Below are 18,358 nucleotides of genomic sequence, written 5' to 3' on the forward strand. Positions count from 1 at the left end.
TTCACCCCCTGCCAATGACGTACACATACTATGAGAAGAGCACAGGGTCTGAGACCTGCTAAGAAAGCAGCAGATTCCTATGTCCTGTCACAGGGCCACTCCAGGGAATATACTCTTTGGGTAGAAGATACAGAGGAATCAATAGTGACTACAATCTGTGGTGGAAACAGTAGAGAATAAAATCTCTGGAAGCATCAGCAGCTATCATTATCTTTTTGCTCTTAATTTTTTTTTCCTTAGTTACCCTTAATTAACCTTAGTTACCTGCATCTAAGGTTTATGTGTATAGGAAACACTTTCTCTGTTTCCCTATTTTACGGATATGGAAGGCTGACGTTCCTAGATTGTTAAGTCCTAGTGTGAGTTGCACAGCGTGGGAACAATCACATCAGAAGTTAAGCCTGGTTGCCCGACTCACTCACCGAGTCCTCTAGTAACTGTAAGGAGGCGGCTGAAGGGATATCAACGTTATCCTTTTCTCAGAGGCTCAGGGATGGTCGGAAAGCATTAAAAAGCCATGCTCCTTCCCCAGGCAGTTTGCCTTTGTGGGAGATTATCTACATTTTAGGCCAACCGTCAAAATAGATTTTCATCTGCAAAGACCCAGCCACGCAGGACTGCGGTATAAACATCTGAGGGCCAGGAGTTTTAATGGAAGCACGCTTGGACTCACACAGGAGTCTAAGTGCCTTTCACCATCCCTCCCACAGGGCTGGAGTGGCCAGGACCAGGGCGAGATGACCAACCTTGTCGCTCTCTACCTCTCCAGCCACCAGAGCTAGGCTTCCTTGTTTACTTATTTAGAGCCTAGCAGAGGAAGTGGTAAAGGAAACTTGCTGAGTCGTTTTCTGAGAAGAGACCATATTTGTTCGCAGAGGAAGCCGTTGCTCTCTGGGATCTGGTTACAGCAGAAAAGACGTCTGTTCCAACAAGGGTGTTCCAGACGGTAACTGGAAGTTGGAAGAGCCAAGGACACCTCCACGCTCTAGATTTGGGATTCTCTGTCCATGGGTGCAGCACTCGTGCTCAGCCTGTGACTTTTGTCCTGGGAGAGCAGCCATGGCATTGAGGAATGTGCCCTTTCGCTCAGACGTCCTGGCCTGGGACCCCGACAACCTTGCAGACTACTTCAGGAAGGTGAGTCTTGCCGTTTTGTTGGTGGTGAGGCTGGCTGCCCTTGGCGGGCTGGGCAGAGCTTGAAGAAGGAGCCAGAACATGAGAGGGATAAAATATAGCAGAAGAACTTGCAACCCCGCGGCAGCCTTCCAAGTTGAGCAGGTGTTATGTAGAGGCACACACACCACTGAGTGTTCCTGGCAATGAGTTCTGGGGAGAAGGGGGGCCCTCAGATGGAAGTGTACTTACTAAGCACCAGCACTCATGTTTGTGCTCTGTAGGCACTGTCCCACTTAACACTCCCCAGTACTGCTATCCTCTTTTCTCAGCTGCAAAATAGGCGCTGGGAGGTTAGATAACCCAAAGCCCCAGGGACTGCATGTGACAGGTAGGATTCCAGTCACACCTGCCTGCCTTCAGCATCCATGTTAGATACTCAGAATGACTGTAACCACTAATGAGATCAAGGCTGCTTACTAGAAAGGGGTGAATGGAGGGGCGCTTGGGTGGCTCAGTTGGTTAAGTGTCTGACTTCAGCTCAGGTCACTATCTCATGGTCTGTGGGTTCCAGCCCCACATCAGGCTCTGTGCTGATGGCTTGAAGCCTGGATATTGCTTTGGATTCTGTGTCTCCCTCTCTCTCTGCCCTTCTCCCACTTGTGTTCTGTCTCTCTGTCTATCTCTCTCTCTCTCTCTCAAAAATAAAACAAAAACATTAAAAAAATCTTTAAAAAAAAAAAAGAAAAAGAAAGGGGTGAGTGGAGCCCCAAGCCTGGGAGAAAGAAACAGCAGGGCAGGAAGAATGGATGAGGCAAGGATGTGCAATGCCAGAGAGGGCGTCTGGACAGTCATTGCTCATGACCTGAAAGAGGGCTCCTCACACCCTTACAGAGAACAGAGTCCCTTTGGAGCTTTAGGAGGGTCTTGTGAATCAGGTGGAAAAACTGCTATGAGCTCCAGGTTGTGATTGCTTGAGAGAGCTGGGGAAACTGAGGCCCCTGAGAGGGAGAGTTTTGCCAGCATGGTCAAAGGTCAAGCTTGCGGCAGTCCTGGGACTTGAGTGTTGCTGTCCTGCCTTCCAGCCCTGGACCTCTGTGCTTGGTCATCTGCGGGGAGGATCACGGGTCAGACATCTGCTGGCGCAGACCCTAAGCCACACGACTCGGGGACTCTCTACCCCTGTTCAAGGGATAAGAAGTCTTGTAAGGGACGTCTGAGCTTCTAATACCTCTGTCCCTGGAGGCTGGGATGGAGTTCAGTTGACCCTCCAGATGGTCGTAAAGATGAGACTTTAAAGTCAAGACTTTAGAGGTCATATAAGCCAACCTCTCTTTTTCCTGAGGGATGGAATGGAGCTCCCAGGACCCACAGACACATGGAGCTTATATAGTAGCTAACTGTTCTTCCTCAACCTAAACAATAAAGATATGAAGATACCAGGCATGGTGGGATAGATCCCCTTATTTGCTGTTTTGTTCTTTTCTCCAAAAGGTCACAGTAAACTTAGGTGTTCAGCACTGTGGGTGCAAAAATGATTGGGACAACTGACTTTTGAAGGATTTTTCTAAACGTCTTTCTTAAACGTAGAACAAATACATTGGGGCAAGCAGATAAAATCTGCCAAGATGCTACAAAGTGGCATGTTAGCTCAGTCGAAGACAGGAGACAATAATTGAGAATTAGTGAGAGGATCCTGGAAACAGACTGAGATGCATGGACAGGCCCCGTCTTCAGTGTGAGGAGAAATATAGAACCCAGTTGGGCAACAGCGGAATCCATGGGCAAATCTTCCCTTAGGGCAGGGAGATGGATTACAGGTCAGGGGTGATTTGGGAAGACGGCCGTCTGCCTGAGCTAGGGCACGAGAGAGGCTCTTTCTTGGAGACCCCAGACCTGGGATGTGTCTGCAGCACTGGGACAGGTTCCTTCTCCTGACATAAAACCAAAAGGAAAAACTGATGGTGGGAATCTGTGATCCAGGAAGTCCCAGCCCCCCACAGACTCAGATGGACACCCTTCAAATCCTGAGCATCTCAGTTCCCCCCAGAGAGAAAATATTGAGTGAACTGACCATGGAGTCATTTGGGGAAGGGTCTTCGTCATCAGATATCCTGTTCAAAGGATTGATGAGCAGTGCAATTTCTAATGAAGGAGGGGGGCCAGGACCCCATTGGAGACACCTCCCAGCCAGCTCTGGAGTCAGACAGTTTGGTTTGAATCCTGGTTCTACCACCTGCTAGCTTGGTGACCTTCCTTTAGTTACTTCACCTGTCTGTGTCTCAGCTTTCTCATCAGTAAAATGGAGATACTAACAATAACTACCCTCATGGGATTGTTGAAAGAATGAAAGGAAATACAGCGTGTGAAGCACTCAACAGACTGAGGGGTCAATTCATGTTTGATATTACCTTTTTTCCTGCTCTGTTTACTGGACCCTAGCTGGGGAGGCCCATGCAGATTGGCAGGCCTTTGTGTCTTACTGTCTTAGCTATGTGTAGCTCATCCTTTGTCTGGAATATAGGCCCCTGAGGACAGAGGTCATGTTTTGGATTTCTTGAACCCCTCCAATTTTTTTTGAATTGGCAGGAAAGCACCCCTTGGCAATGCAGTGGAGAGACACTGGCTCAGAGCCATGAGTTCTAATCCCAGCTGTGTCCCCAACCCACTGTGGGACCTTAGGCCAATCCTTTCCCCTCTCTGGGCCTCAGTTGTCCCATCTACAACACGAGGTACCTGCTCTAGACCACTGCCTACCGAAGCTGGGTGCTCATAAGAATCCTCTGAGTGCCTGCTAACAATACAGATCCTAGCTCCCAAGCCCAGATATTAATGGATCAGAATCAAACTTCTAGGGAGGCCTAGTCTTCAGAGCTGTCTGTCTACATAGAGCCAAAGTCAGCGGACTGCAAAATCAGAGCTTATCTGGTAATAACAACAGCAAAAATGATAAAGGCAGTCAAATACTATAAGAACTACTCCTTCCCCTCTGCGTGAAAATACAAAGGATGTTCAGGATGCCTCAGATGCTGCCTGTGTTCCACATTGACCTCTAAATCAGCTTTTTCTGAGCTTTCTAACATTTACTCCACCCTTTCAAGCCAAGAGGCTACAAAAAATATATTCACTTTTTAGATTGGTTGACCATTAAAAAAAAAGACCATGATTTGCCCCCAAAAGAAGGCTGACACAAATTGTGAGACTCACACTTGTGTTGAGAACAGAAGATTCTCCAGGGCAAACATTTAACCTTAAATACTCCAGACCGAAATGTCACATTTGGAGATACTTCAAATGCAAATTCTTATGCTGTCGAAGACAAGGTGAAACAGAAAACTGATAAGATTGTCAATTAATGTGACTTTTGGGGAAAGCAACCAAGATAATTCCTGTTGATCTTAGAGCTCTGTTCTGAGAATCCAGCTTAATCCATCTTAAACAGAGGTGTGCAAAATGATTTCCATGATCGTCTACAGTTTGATCTGGATGGTGTTTTAAGATACACTTAAATGTATTCATTTGCTATAAGTTATACTGTTACTAACAAAAAGGAGAACATTCCTAACAGAGACATTAAAGCCTTGTTCTGAAGCCCAATTGTCCCCTCTGCCACCTGCTACCCATGGATCTCATGCAAGTTACTTAAGTGTCTTCACCTTTGACTCTCCATCTGGAAGATGTGAGGGTTAAAGACTTAAGACTGGTTTAAATACATAGAAGAGTGCCTGCCCTATAGCAAGCATTCAATAATTATCAGCAGTTTCTAGTACCATTATTGGAACAGCAGTCTGATAAACAACCTAAATGATCAGCAATATGGTAGCAATTTAATAAAATAATTGTTTAAAAGAAGTTTGCAAGAACATGAAGCAGTGCCTATATTATCACTTTAAGGTAATTTTAAGAGAAAAAAACAGGATAATAAGATTAAGTATGAATTATAACCTCAGTTATATTTAGAAATATGTTTAGAATTAAGCATTGTGGGGTGCCTGGGGAGCTCAGTGGGTTAAGCTTCTGACTCTTGATTTAGGCTCAGGTCATGATCTCACGGTTCATGAGCTCAAGCCCTGCATCAGGCTCTGCGCTGCTAGTGTGGAGCCTGCTTGGGATTCTCTCTCTTTCTCTCTCTCTCTCTCTCTCTCTCTCTCTCTCTCTCAAAATTAAATAAATAAATAAACATTTTAAAACAGAACAAAGCATAGTAGGAAGCACATTGCGACATTTGCCAAGGTTGCCTTTGGGTGGCAAGACAATGGATGCTATTTATGCACTTTCTGACCTCTTCTCTACCTGCCTGAGGGACATGTGGCCACAGCCCGTATAGGCTTGAGGTCACTCCTTTTCTGCAGGGATTGGCCCCCAAACCTTAGACTGAGGCAATTTCTCCATTTCAGAGAGTCCCAAGGGGCAAGTGAAAGCAGGGTTGAGGTAAGGATGGGGACCCTCTGTTCGATCATGGGGGGAAGGGCGGGAAGGGGGTCTGGCTAGCCACAAGTACCACAAATTGCTAAGCTTCAGGGGCAGGCAAACAAGGGGAACCAATGGCATACGCCTGCCTGCTGCTGATAGCACTCTCCTCTCCTCTTTGCAGCTGAACTACAAGGACTGTGAAAAGGCAGTGAAAAAGCACCACATCGACGGGCAGCGGTTTTTGGTAAGTGCTGGCTGGTTTGACACATTGGGACCAAAGCTGTTCCACACTTTAACCAATTATGGCAGGGCCAGCCAGTCTACCCTGTTCCTGGGGATGCCCAGAGTCAATGCCTGTCTTCAGGACCCCTACACAGCCCTTTGCCTTCTTCTGAGGTTTTATATGACCCTTGCTGTCATCACTTCTTGGGATCCTATTATTCAGGATACCTCCCAGTCTTTCACTGATACCAAGGTACATTCTATAGTCAAAGTAGAAGGAGGAATCCAATATAGCCCCCCTCCCCCCAATCTTGAAAATCTATTCAAATGCTGTCCATACTTAGGCAAGTCTAAGGGGAAAAAAGACCACATGGGAGAACGGAAGATTCTTTTTTCCCGTCTCTCATTCTGGAGTACATACTTACTGAGTGGAATAAAGTGTAGAATCACCCTCATTATTTCATTCCATCCCTCTTTCTCTCTACCAAATGCACATAGTTGGGTTTTTGCCAATTAAACACACATGTGATACGGCTCTCTCTACTCCAGTGTGTTGCAAAGAGCTTTAAGGGTAAGACTAAGATGCAGCTCTACATGAGCAACGAAGCCATTAAATAGAAAGGGATGCACCTCTGACAAGTAGCGAGTTGCTGGAAGGTGGTCTGAGCATTTCTCTTGAAATAGCACCTTTGTCTATAGGCAAGATAGACCCGACTCTACCAATCCAGCCCTTCCCATCTCATGTTTCCTCACCCTTCAAAAAGAAGCAGGAACGAGACTTCAAAGGTCTCATGGGTAGATGTTCACAATTTGGATTTGGAGTGAGGGGGGCAAGGTAAGTTGTGTTTCCTCGCAAGGCATGGTCAGTAGCAGTGAGGGGACTGGGCCATGAGACTTCAGGGTTAGAAGGGGCCAGAGAGGTCACGTGCTCTGGCTTTCCACTCAGCACTCCAATCCGTTTCCTATATTGCCTCCCTGCCACTAACATCTGCTTGAATTCTTTTAGTGATGGTGAGCTCACTACTACGCATGGTCATCTGCCCTTTCTAGGCAGCTCTTAAGTTTCATGTGGAGACCAAACTGTGCCCTGTTGGTCTGAGTTTTGCTTCCATATGCCATGTAAGACATGTTTACGCACTGCTTCACCTAAATCATGCATGCATTCACCCACTCATTCACTTCACAAGCATTTTCTTGGGCTCCCTTTACATACTGGACCATGCCATGTTCTGAGAATATAGAGGTAGCTAAGATGTGATTTCTGCTTTCCAGAAGCTGGTTTTACAGCAAAAAAGTATCTTTTGGAAGGCTCTAACCACCCCCTTTGCAACTGAGGAAACATGTACAGAGGTGTGATATGAATGTGTACAGAGGTGTGATGTGAATTTTCTAAGTCACGTACCTAGTAATTGGACTAAAGTACACATTTAATTTACTCTAACATTACATGAGGGTTTTTTAAATTTTTTTAATGTTTATTTATTTTTGAGAGACAGAGTGCGAGCCAGGGAGGGGCAGAGAGAGAGGGAGACACAGAATCTGAATCAGGCTCCAGGCTCCAAGCTGTCAGCACAGAGCCTGACTTGGGGCTTGAACCCACAAACTGTGAGATCATGACCTGAGCCAATGTCGGATGCTTAAACAACTGAGCCCCAATACTGTATGAGTTTTTAACAATGTTATTTCTTCATACTGAGCTTTGAGCCACGGAATACCTGGGGTTCTGTTGTCACTTTTGCACATTAGTACTATATGTAAGTATTTCCTTCTGGTGCCTTCAGCACTGAGAACTGAGATTGAGACTTATCAATGTGAGTGGAAGGGAGTAACACATATTTGAGGATGGTCCTGCTTACAGCACTGATGCTCTGGGTCACCTTGAGCAAGCACTCGACTTTTCTGAGCCTCTCTCCTCTCGAGCATGAGCACGAGCACGTTGGACTGGGTAACAGTGGGTGACAGTCCCTTCCAGTCCCTGCAACACTCCCTGTGTTAACTGCAGGCCTACTAGGACAGGGTTGTTTCCGTGGCTGAGAGAGAGTGTCTGAGCAGTTCTGTCTCCTCTGCTTTCATATCCAGGACCTGTCAGTCCCTGGAGACTGCTGTTCTGTTTATTGTGGGAGTAGGAGGAAGTGGAAAGAAGGGGACTAGGAATCCGCAGAGCAAGGAGCAGAAGCTGGTTCCTGGTCTCACAACTGGGGTATTTAGAGACAGCTTCTGCTGATACCCACCCTCTACCCCAGGTGCCCTGGGTACAGTGTGAGCTCTGATTGGAGTCCTAATTTCTCATATATCATTCCTGGTTTTATAATATCCAGGACCATTCTGCTACTGAAGGCAAAAGTGGAAGACCATAGTCTCTCTGTCTCTCTGTCTCTCTCTTCACTGTTGGAGATAGTAGGTCCCTTGAATCTGTTTTGCTGCCATTTTGGTTCCCCAGTGAGAAGAGTAGGACCTTGTCTGGTGGGGAAAGGGGTGCCATGTTTTCAGAAGGTAGAGGAAGAGGATGAAATGTGTTAGGAACCCATGTCAGTTGGGAAGGCGGTGGCTGCCTGTAACAGAAACCTGACCACAGTGGCTTAACCAAATAGGGCTTTATCTTTCTCAAGTGATAAAGAATCTAGAGTAGGCTCTCGGGGCCGGTGAGTTGCTGAAAGAAGTCACCCAGAACACAGGCCCCTTCTAGTCATGGAAAAAGCTTGTGGCTTCTGTCCTACTGGTTGTAAGTTGGCTATGCCACCTCTAGACCTGACATCCACACTCCAGGCAGGATGGAGTGGGGGAGGGCAAAGAGTAGAAGGCACAGAAGTGTGTGGGGAACGCCTCCCCTTGCTTTCAGGAAACTAGTAACTTTTCTGGAAGTTCCACCCCCTAGACTTCGGGTTATATCTTACGGGCCACAACTGAGTCCTGTGACTTCCGCCACCTCCAAAGAAGTGTAGGATGTTAAATATCTTGGACTTGGCACATTTACTGCCCCTAACAAAATCCAGGTCCAGTCAGTAAGGGAGCAAGAGAGAGGGGATACTGGGCGGGCGGGCAGGAGTGTCCACACGTCGCCTCCCCAGGCAGGGGCCATGGTGAGGACACACTCACCACATAATCACACTCCTGCAAGACCATAAGTGATCATACAGGTAACCCAGAGTTGCTGGAAGCTTCAGAAGGAGGTAGAGGAGGGGTTACATCACGCAGCAGAACTCTCTGAAAATCCTGTTTAAATATCTCTCATCTTTCCACCCAGTTTCTGTCCTTGTTCTAAAGGCCTTTCTCTTTCCTGATATCCTGTTCCTCTGTGTCTCCAGCCATGCTCACATCCACCTTCTCCTTCACATTCTTCCTCAGATCCCCTCAGCTTACATCCTCATGTTGGCCAGTCAGTAGTCAGCCCCCAGCTCTCTGGTGACCCCCAGGAAGTCCTGCATTCTGCGTGCCACTCTGAACATGTGTCTTGGTACATCCCTGAGAGGGAGGAGAAGCCAATGCACAGGGGATGTTAAAATTTAAATTAAAAAAAAATTAACATTCATTCATTTTTGAGAGACAGAGCACAGGGGAGGGAGGGGCAGAGAGAGAGGTAGACACAGAATCCGAAGCAGGCTCCGGGCCCTGAGCTGTCAGCACAGAGCCCAATGCGGGGCTCAAACCCACACACCGTGACATCATGACCTGAGCCAAAGTCGAGGCTTAACCAACTGAGCTACCCAAGTGCCTATGGGATGTCAAAATTAAAAAAGAGAGAGAAGTTAAGAAGCTTGACCAAAAGCCTGATTGTCAAGCTGGTGCATCCACTCTGGAAAGCAGTATGGAATTTCCTCAAAAAGATGTTTATAGTAGCATTATCAACAATAGCCAAACTATGGAAAGAGCCCAAATGTCCACTGAGTAATGAATCGATAAAGAATTTGTGGTATATATATGTGCAATGGAATATTACTCAGCCATGAGAAGGAATGAAATATTGCCCTTTACAACCATGTGGATGAGAGCTAGAGTGTATTATGCTAAGCAAAGTAAGTCAGAGAAAGACAAATATCATACGATTTCACTCATATGTGGAATTTAAGAAACAAAACAGATGAACATAGGGGAAAGGACCAAAGAAAGAGGGAAGCAAACCATAAGAGGCTCTTAATGATAGAGAACAAACTGAGGGTTGATGGAGGGAGGTGGGTGGAAGATGGGCTAACTAGGTGACGGGTATTAAGGAGGGCACTTGTCCTGTTGAGCACCAGGTGTTATATGTAAGGGATGAATCAGTAAATTCTACTTCTGAAAACAATATTACACTGTATGTTAACTAACTAGAATTTAAATAAAAACTTGCAAAGAAAAAAAAAGCCTGATTGTCTCAGGACTCTGGGCAAACTCCGGCCCCAACCCTGCTGCCAGGTTTACTGAGGAGCCTGGGTCCGAGAGCTGGAGCAGATGGGCCCAATAAACACACTGCTAAGATGCCCCCAGCCCTGTGCCACTGGGCTCAAAGGGGAGCATGCCCAGTGCTTACCCATAGGAGGCAAACAACCTGCCAGGCTCCCAGCCCAGAGCAGAAGAAGCAAAAACCTCCAAGAGCCAGCCAGACCCCAGCTAATTATTATTTATTTTCACACAAATTATTCACCTTGGGTTTATTATTCATATAGGGCATGTCAAGCACTGAGCCAAGCACCTGACACGCATCATCTCATTCAGTGCTCACCACCCCTGAAAGGTGGCTCTTATTAGTATAATGATTCCTATTTTACAGAGAAGGAAACTGAGGCTCAGTGAGCCTAACTGTGTGCCCCAAATCAGACAGCTGTTAAGTGGATGAACCAAGATGCAAATCCAGCCTGACTCAGAGCCTCCACCGTAACCACCTGGTTCTCTAGCCTCAGTTAGAATGCCAGTGGATGCCCTTCTCTGTCTCAGCATTCATCCCATGGAAAGTGTGCTCACCTCTTTTCTGTTTCCAGTATCGGCACCCTGCCTCTCCTCCTCCCTCCAGGGCACCTTCTTCTCTTACCCTTCCCCCCACTCCTCCCCTCCAGCATGGGCCAGCGGGTCCCTCAAAGGGATCAGATGTGGGAAGAGAGAAATTTGCAGGGAGAAAATCGATCGCAGATACCACAGGGCAAGCTTCCAGTCTCAGCTCCATCACCCACAAGCTAAAATTACGTCAACATCCCAGGGCCTCGGTTTTCTCACCTATAAATGGGGACGCTGATACTTCCTAAATCACAGGACTGATGTGAAGATTAGTCGAGGTGCTAGCAAGGCAGAGGCCCAGAGTCAGTTCTTCACAAATATGAGTTCCTTTCTCCTTTCCCTTCTCTGTTCCCTCAGGAAAGCCTCTTTATTGAATCCTACCACTAACCCTGATGAGAGAGGCTTTTGCTGGTATCAGGGCACAGATTCCTTCTCCAGGCTGGCTTCTCACAGCTCCTGCATATGGAAACTGAGAGGGACCCTGAAGTCTGGGGTAAGAGCCTAGGCAAGAGGTCACAGCGTGTGGCCAAATTCGGCTCACGAGACGAGTGGTTTGGCTTCACAGTTTAGCTCTCACGGTGTGTGGTTGTTTGTTTGCTTCATTTAAAGTTATTTGTCGATATTTCGAACTCAGGAAATTTCACCTAAAATCCAGGGTTGGGTATTCCCTTTGAAAACGTAGACGCGGCAACACCAGGCCCACAGGTTTTCACGCAACATCTGGAAGCTGGGCTTTGGGTAGGTGGGGGAGGTGTACCCTTCACTCAGCTGAAGGCCCACGGCTCCCTGTTTCACACCTCCCTCTCCTCACCTGGCCCAAGGCCCCTCCTGTGGGTTGTAACCTGCCCGTGTCTTCGTTTCAGAACCTGACAGAAAATGACATCCAGAAGTTCCCTAAGCTCCGGGTGCCGTAAGTACTCCCCCTGATTCCTTGAGTGTTTTGGGGAACCGAGGCTGGAATGGGACATAGCCCAGGGATAGCTGGGTCAGTTAATCTGTCACGGTTGGTTTGAACTAGGAAAGTGAACAGGAAGGCTATAGAGAGGCAAGTGCAGGGCACGGGAGAGAGAAGTGATACTTGATAAGTTGAAAGAAAAAAGAAAGTAACAGATCCAGCCCAATTGGTGTGTTGGCAGCTCTTGCCAAAGCCAAGCCTGACTGTGAGCCACGTCTTCATTTCCTCTCTCCCTGTGGGGTGGCTTGGGCACTGGCATCACGAGATCCGTTCCACGAGGGCATCATCATCAGATCAGTGATTGCTTAAGCTTTCTGGACCACAGTCTCCAGCTCTTGGCCATGAGAGAGTTGGACCCGATGAAGAGTGGCAACGGACATCATTCTGTCTGTTGCTACCTGTTGCTTGGGAATGGCTGCCGGGGCCACTGTACTGAGAAGAATCCTGAGGAAGGGAGAGCGTGACGCGTTGCTGAGGTCTGGGGTGGGTGCGGACGGGAGAAGATGCATCACGCGCTTTGCGTCGTGTGTTTTCATCCCTCTAGCAAGGGTCTTCCGGACTCAAAAGCTTACCCGAGCCAGGCAGGAGATATAAATGTGTAAAATGGGCCGTCTTGAGCCATACAAAGTCCTATCAATTTCTCCTTCATTTTACCACCTTTGAATAGAATATGAGTATGAAGAAATATTTCTCCACTATCACAAACATAATAGCACAATTATGGTGTCAAAAGAGGTCATCAGCACTAAGCCGCGTTGTCGGTGAAGAATTAGGGAGTGGTGGAGATTGTGGAAAATCGGAATATTTTCCCTCCCAAGAGAGCTGCAGCCACTCCGTGCCAGTCCGTATGGACCTGATGATGTCCCATCTTTGAACTTATCAAAAGGCACTAGAAATCTCCGTGTTATGTAATATATTCTTAGTATACATAATAAACATATGTAATAAAATATATTTATGCAATATATTTATATAATATATATAGGATATATTTATACAATATACATAGTATATATTTATACAATATGTATTTTGTATATATTTATACAATATATATTTTATGCAATATATATTTATATATATATATATATATATATATATATATATATATATACCTGGTCCTTGAGAGCAGTTGGGTTTGCATCTCCTGGTCCCCATACAACACTAATACTTCACTCATTTAATGAACTGCTACTAGACGCCGATTTAACGTCAGACCCTTGTTAATTACTCAGGCTACAAATACATAAGGGACAGAATCCCCACTGCAGGACACTCACATTCTAGTGGGAGGGTCAGATATACAAAGCAATCATACCATGATTGATTAACGGTGCTGGGGCACATGCATGGGCATGTTCACCGGGAGTAGGAGGGCAGGAGTCGTTTTCCCCTTGGCATTTGGGGAAGACTTTGGGAAGGCAGGAAAGCTAAGTTGGGTCTTGACATATACCAGGAATGGTCAGATAAAGAATGGGTTGAAGGACGTTCTAGGAATGGGGACTATATTGCCAAGGCACAGGCACCAGGGAGTTTAATGAAACTACAAGTGGGCCAGAGCAACTGGGGCATGCACATGGGGGCACAAAACAAAGAGGCTGCAGTGACTAGTCACAGTTTAGAAGGGTCCTGTGAGCTATCCTAAGGAGTCTAGGAGGGGTGTGGAGGTGAGTGCAACAGGGAGAACGCGAAGGTAAAGCTGGTGTCTTGGCTTTCTCTAGCCAGTGTGAAAGATGGAGGGCCCAGCCTGTGGCATGACAGCCAGCTAGGGGGTGATGGCCATGACCCTGCTAATGAGGTAGGAGCCTCAGCGAGGGCTGTGGCCCCTGAAGACGCAGGGATCAGGCCAGAGGGGATTTAATCAGAGCGGTGGAAGGAAAGAGATAAGGAAGGCCCTTTCAGCTTGGAAGATCCTTTTTTATTTTAAGGCTGAGCTCAGTTGATGTCTGGAGCTATGCCTGAGTGCTTGGAGAAGGAGGCGGGGTGAGAAGTGGTTTTCGGTTAGCGTGCAAGGCGGATTGTAAACACTCACACGCTGCGGGTGCGGTAGGGCTGGGGTATTCCTTTAGCTATTTGAAAACTGAAACAAAATCCCTCTCCAACGTGTGCATGTGTGCCCCAGACAAGCTATGGACCTGCCCGTGGAACACGAAGGTGAATGGGGAGTAGTGAGGGAGGCATCTAGGGAAGGTCCCTGCTGCCCTGATTTGGTGATTCTAAGCGTGACTGTCCCTCTTGGCAGACGTGTATAAGAAGCACCAATCCCAGTTCTACTTCTAATGAGCTCTATGCCTGGGAAGAGTCCCTAGTCTACTCTCACTTTCCCAGTCTCTAAAATAAAGGAATGTGACCATGCAACTCACTCTTTTAAAGGTTATAATTTTAGGTATAAACAGGCAGACAGAAGAGCTTAGTGAGTAAAAGTACAGGCTCTGAGGTCTGACTACTTGAGACCCAATTCTTCCATTCACCAGCTGTGAGTTTGTGGACAAGTTATCTGAGTTCCCTGAGCCTCAGCTTCCTCATCTGTAAAATGGGGATAATAATAAAACCTACCTCAAAGAGTTAGTGGGAAGGTTAGAGGAAATAATAATATGCCCTGAAGAAGTGTTAGCTATTCCTGTTATTTTATGGAAAATCCCAATGAGCACCATTCTGTTTTTACTAATCATTCTATCCTGCGAAAGGGGGAGGATTAGAGACTAGAAAGGCATGGACTTTGGAGCAAGGGAGAGCCACGTTCCAAAGTGGGCTCTGCCTCCCACCAGCCATAGGACCTGGGGGAAATCCCGTCAACCCTCTGTGCCTGTTTCATCTGTAGAAGGGAAACGAACTAACTCTCAGGCATTGCTGGGTTATAAAGGAGGCAGCCCATGTAAGCTGCCTGGTGGTGCCCTGGATGCATATAGATATTCAATGCTGATTTGTTTCATTCCCTTGTACATAGGTTCATTTGCCATAATCATTACCCTGAAGGGCTATGGGAAAGAAATTGTGTTTATGTACAGCAGACCAAAACAAGATTATGCTCCTCTGAATATCTTGATTTTCTTCTCCCATGCTTAAAAAAAAAGAAAAAAGAAAACTCTATTAAATAGATGTGTAGGAAGGTAGATTCTGGTGAGGAAGGCTTTGTTTGCAAATACAGTACCAGCTACTCTCTCGGACAGTTTCTCCCAGAGACACCCTGGATGCTGTAATGGAGGAGAGTTTTTAAATAAAACAACAAAGCTTCCCTTATAGGGATGAGCTTAAGACCCATGGCATAGCTGAGCATTATCTGGTTAAATCAATAGAAGACAGGTTAAAATCTGATGATGCCTGTTTGGAGTTTATTTTTAAAATTTTATGAATTTTATATTTAAATCCATAGTATAAACTAAAAGATAAGGAGAAGGGAGTGATGGGGTCACGGTGTATGCAACAGATAGGTGTTGGATGAGTCTCTTTATATCATGAGTTCCCACTGTACCCATTACCGATAGTGGAATTAGGCTGGGAAAAAGCTAAGATCCCATCAGAGGGGTGATGCGGTAATACCTGTTTATTCGTCCACCCTCCTGATGAAGCTGTCGGTCTCCTCATAGCAGAGACAGCATACCTAAGATACAGCAGACAGGGAAAGAGGACGGAGGCAGGCCGGAGGGAGGGACCCAGCGGTAAATAGGCCTTCTTGTGCTCCTTAAAGAATGTGACCAAGCCTTAACAGAATTGCCAGGATGACAGGCTGTCTGCCCTTCTCCTTCCTTCTCACATTCATTGGCTAATCCCTGACCAGGTAGCCAGTCCTCCCCACATGAGAAGGGCCTCCTCTCAACTGACGTCACTCCTTCTCCCCGAAAGCAAGTACAGAAACTTGACTTCCTAGATCAGCCCCACAGTAAAACTGCTCACGTGGCCCTTGACAAGTGCCTCTCTTAGCGCCTCACTTTCTTGGGTGGTAAAAATGGGAATAATTTAATTTGCCTACCACAAAATAATTGTGAAGCCCAAGTAAAATACTACATGTAAATTTATTGGGGGGTCCAAGGCTGAGAAGTGGGGAGACCATGCCAGGCCCTCCAACTTTTGCTTCCCACCCACACGTGATTCTCTCCTGAGGCCGGAGATGGTGGCAAAAGGCACCTTCCTGAGTCCCAGGACCCACACCTGGCTTTTCAAGTTACGAGGACAGACCTTCCAGAGGTTTGGCTCTTGGTTCAAGGAGGAAGACCCTTAGAAGTGGAACATCCTTTAAAGAAGGATGAAAAGCAGGGGTGCCTGGGTAGCTCAGTCGGTTAAGCACCAGCTTCAGCTCAGGTCATGATCTCGCGGTCCATGAGTTCAAGCCCCACGTCGGGCTCTGCGCTGACAGTGCAAAGCCCGGAGCCTGCTTTGGATTCTGTGTCTCCCTCTCTCTCTGCCCCTCCCCCACTCACACTCTGTCTCTCTCTCGAAAATAAATAAACATTAAAAAAAAGTTTAAAAAGAAGGATGAAAAGCAGAGCAAGAGCCAGAGGGAGAGTGTGAATGTGTGCTGGGTGCCCTGGGGGAGGGGCTGACACGGGGACAGAGGACAGGCAGGCAGTGACAGGCGGAGAGCTGGAGATGAGGCTGTAGGAGAGGACAGAGCTGAGCAAAAAGGCTTCTCCTGTTCTGGGCCTGGGAATGTGTTCTGCTGGGAGGCACCAGTGTGCCCTCTGGAATCAGAGTCGAGGGAGCAAGGCTTCCATTGTGGGAGGGCCTGGAAGAGAGAGAGAAAGCTCTCTCAAGTTCTTCCTGGGGGAGCTGAGGCAAACAAATGCATTTGTATTATAAGCCTGTGAACGCCACAGGAGCACCTGCCACAATATAGGACACACAGAGGGACTGTTCCTGGACGGACGTCTCCTCTTCCTGTGTTCTATGGGATCTGGTACTTTCTATCCTACTCCGCTTCCTCCCTACCTCCCCTTTCTGCCTGCCTTTCTTTCTATACTGTCCTTCTTACTTCTCTGTGACCAGCAAAGTTGATTTCAAAACCTGGAGTGGGCCTCCACTTGTCCTTGATAAAGCACAAGGGACCATTGAAAGGGAGACCATCTCCTCCCTCACCTCCTCCTCCTCCCCCACCTCCTCCTCCACATTCTCCACCTTCTCCTCCTCTTCCATCTCTTCCTCTATCTCCTCCTTATCTAGCTTCTCCTCCACCTTCTCCTCCTCCACATCCTCCTCTCTCATCTCTTCTCCTTCCTTCGCCTCCTCCTCCTCATTCACCTCCCCCTTTCCCATCTTTCCCTCCCCCACCTCCCCCTTCCCCTTCTTTCCCTCCCCCACCTCCCCCTTCCCCATCTTCCCGTCACCCATCTCCTCCTCCCCTGTCTCCTCTCCCTCCATCTCCTCCTCCTCCTCCTCCCCCATCTCCTCCTCCTCCAGCTCCTCTCCCTCCTCCCCCTTCCCCTCTCCCTCCATCTCCTCCTCCCCCATCTCCTCCTCTATCTCCTCCTCCATGTCCTCCTCTTCCTTCTCCTCCTCCAGCTCCTCCTTTCCCTCCTCTTTCTTCCTTCTCCTCATCCTTCTCCTCCTCCTCCTTAAAATTAAAAACAAAGTTCCAAGAACACAAAGAATAACAAGATTGATTTCACTACCTTTTGAGACTGTAGGAGTCACCCAGGAAACTCATTGGTATCGCTGCTCCCAGGCCTCCCCCATGTAGGCTCTGATAGGCTAAGTCTACAGTGAGCTGGTAATCTGTGTTTATAGCAGGTGCACCCATGTAATTCTGGCAGTCAAGCTGGTCGGGATTCCCTAACCAGGGCTATCCCTCTTATTTTGCTGCTGAGGAACTGGAGCCTAGGGAGGACAAATGCCTTGCCGTGGTCATCTAGTAGGCACTGCTTATGGGGCAGGACATTGCAGTCAGACTCGGGACAGAGACCCACACTCTGTCTTCTAACATCACCAGGAAAGGCCTGTGGCTGAGAAGTCAAAGACTGGCCCCCATCTCGCAGCAAGCTAGGGCTGCAACTGTGCTGGAAGCACCTTGCTACAAGGCTTGACTTCCTGTCAGACGGTTCAGCCCCAATTTAGCAGCCAGTTTATCCCTAAAACAAGGCAAAGCAGAGAGAATCATGTCTACCCGCCACCCAGCCCTGCTGCTGAGTGAGGCCTGGCATTTGTGGGGAGGAGGAGGAATGAGTCACCTCCGGCCACTCACTGTCACGTGGTTCTCCGAGGGTGTGAGAGTGGGGGACAACTTTGAAGGTTCACACACAGCTTCCACGCACCTGCCCTGTCCGTCAGCACTGCCACCTGCCCACCCGCCCCTCAGTAGTGGTCCCGGCTGGCTTGGAAGGTGCCCTTTGATGCCTGTCAAAATAGGAGGACCCTGGGAGCCCATGTTTTGCTGCAAGCCGGCCGGGCGGGCCCTGCTCTGCTCTCTGTCACCTCTTTGCAGTTCTTCTGTCAGGGCCTGCGGTTTGACATTTCCTTCCTTAGCCAGTTAGAGCCCCAGAAGCCTCTAGCCTGGCTGTTAAAGATACTGGTAAGAAGAGACACCGCAGAGAGCAGGTCTTTTCAGGACCAAAGCAGCTGTGTGGGCTAGTCAGAGCCTACCAAGCGCTGCTGGACGGGCACTTTGAGGGGCGGCCTAGTCCCCCCTTCTTCAGGTCATTGCTGAAATGTCACCTCTGTGGGGAGGCCTGCTCATTTTCAATTGCAACCCCACCC

At 47.7% G+C, this 18,358-nt stretch overlaps 1 protein-coding gene across 1 annotated transcript in view; it reads left to right on the top strand.

Annotated features, from left to right (window-relative positions):
- The first annotated feature begins 855 nt into the window (after positions 1-855).
- Positions 856-18,358, top strand: part of LCP2 (lymphocyte cytosolic protein 2) — a 45,653-nt gene continuing 28,150 nt past the window's right edge. The window contains exons 1-3 of the mRNA XM_007077646.3: positions 856-1,137; positions 5,708-5,770; positions 11,580-11,626. Of these exons, the coding sequence (XP_007077708.1) occupies positions 1,060-1,137; positions 5,708-5,770; positions 11,580-11,626 (188 nt within the window). The 5' untranslated portion in view covers positions 856-1,059. The remainder of the gene's footprint in view (positions 1,138-5,707; positions 5,771-11,579; positions 11,627-18,358) is intronic.

The sequence above is a fragment of the Panthera tigris genome, chromosome A1, assembly GCF_018350195.1.
Source record: "Panthera tigris isolate Pti1 chromosome A1, P.tigris_Pti1_mat1.1, whole genome shotgun sequence".
NCBI lineage: Eukaryota > Metazoa > Chordata > Mammalia > Carnivora > Felidae > Panthera > Panthera tigris.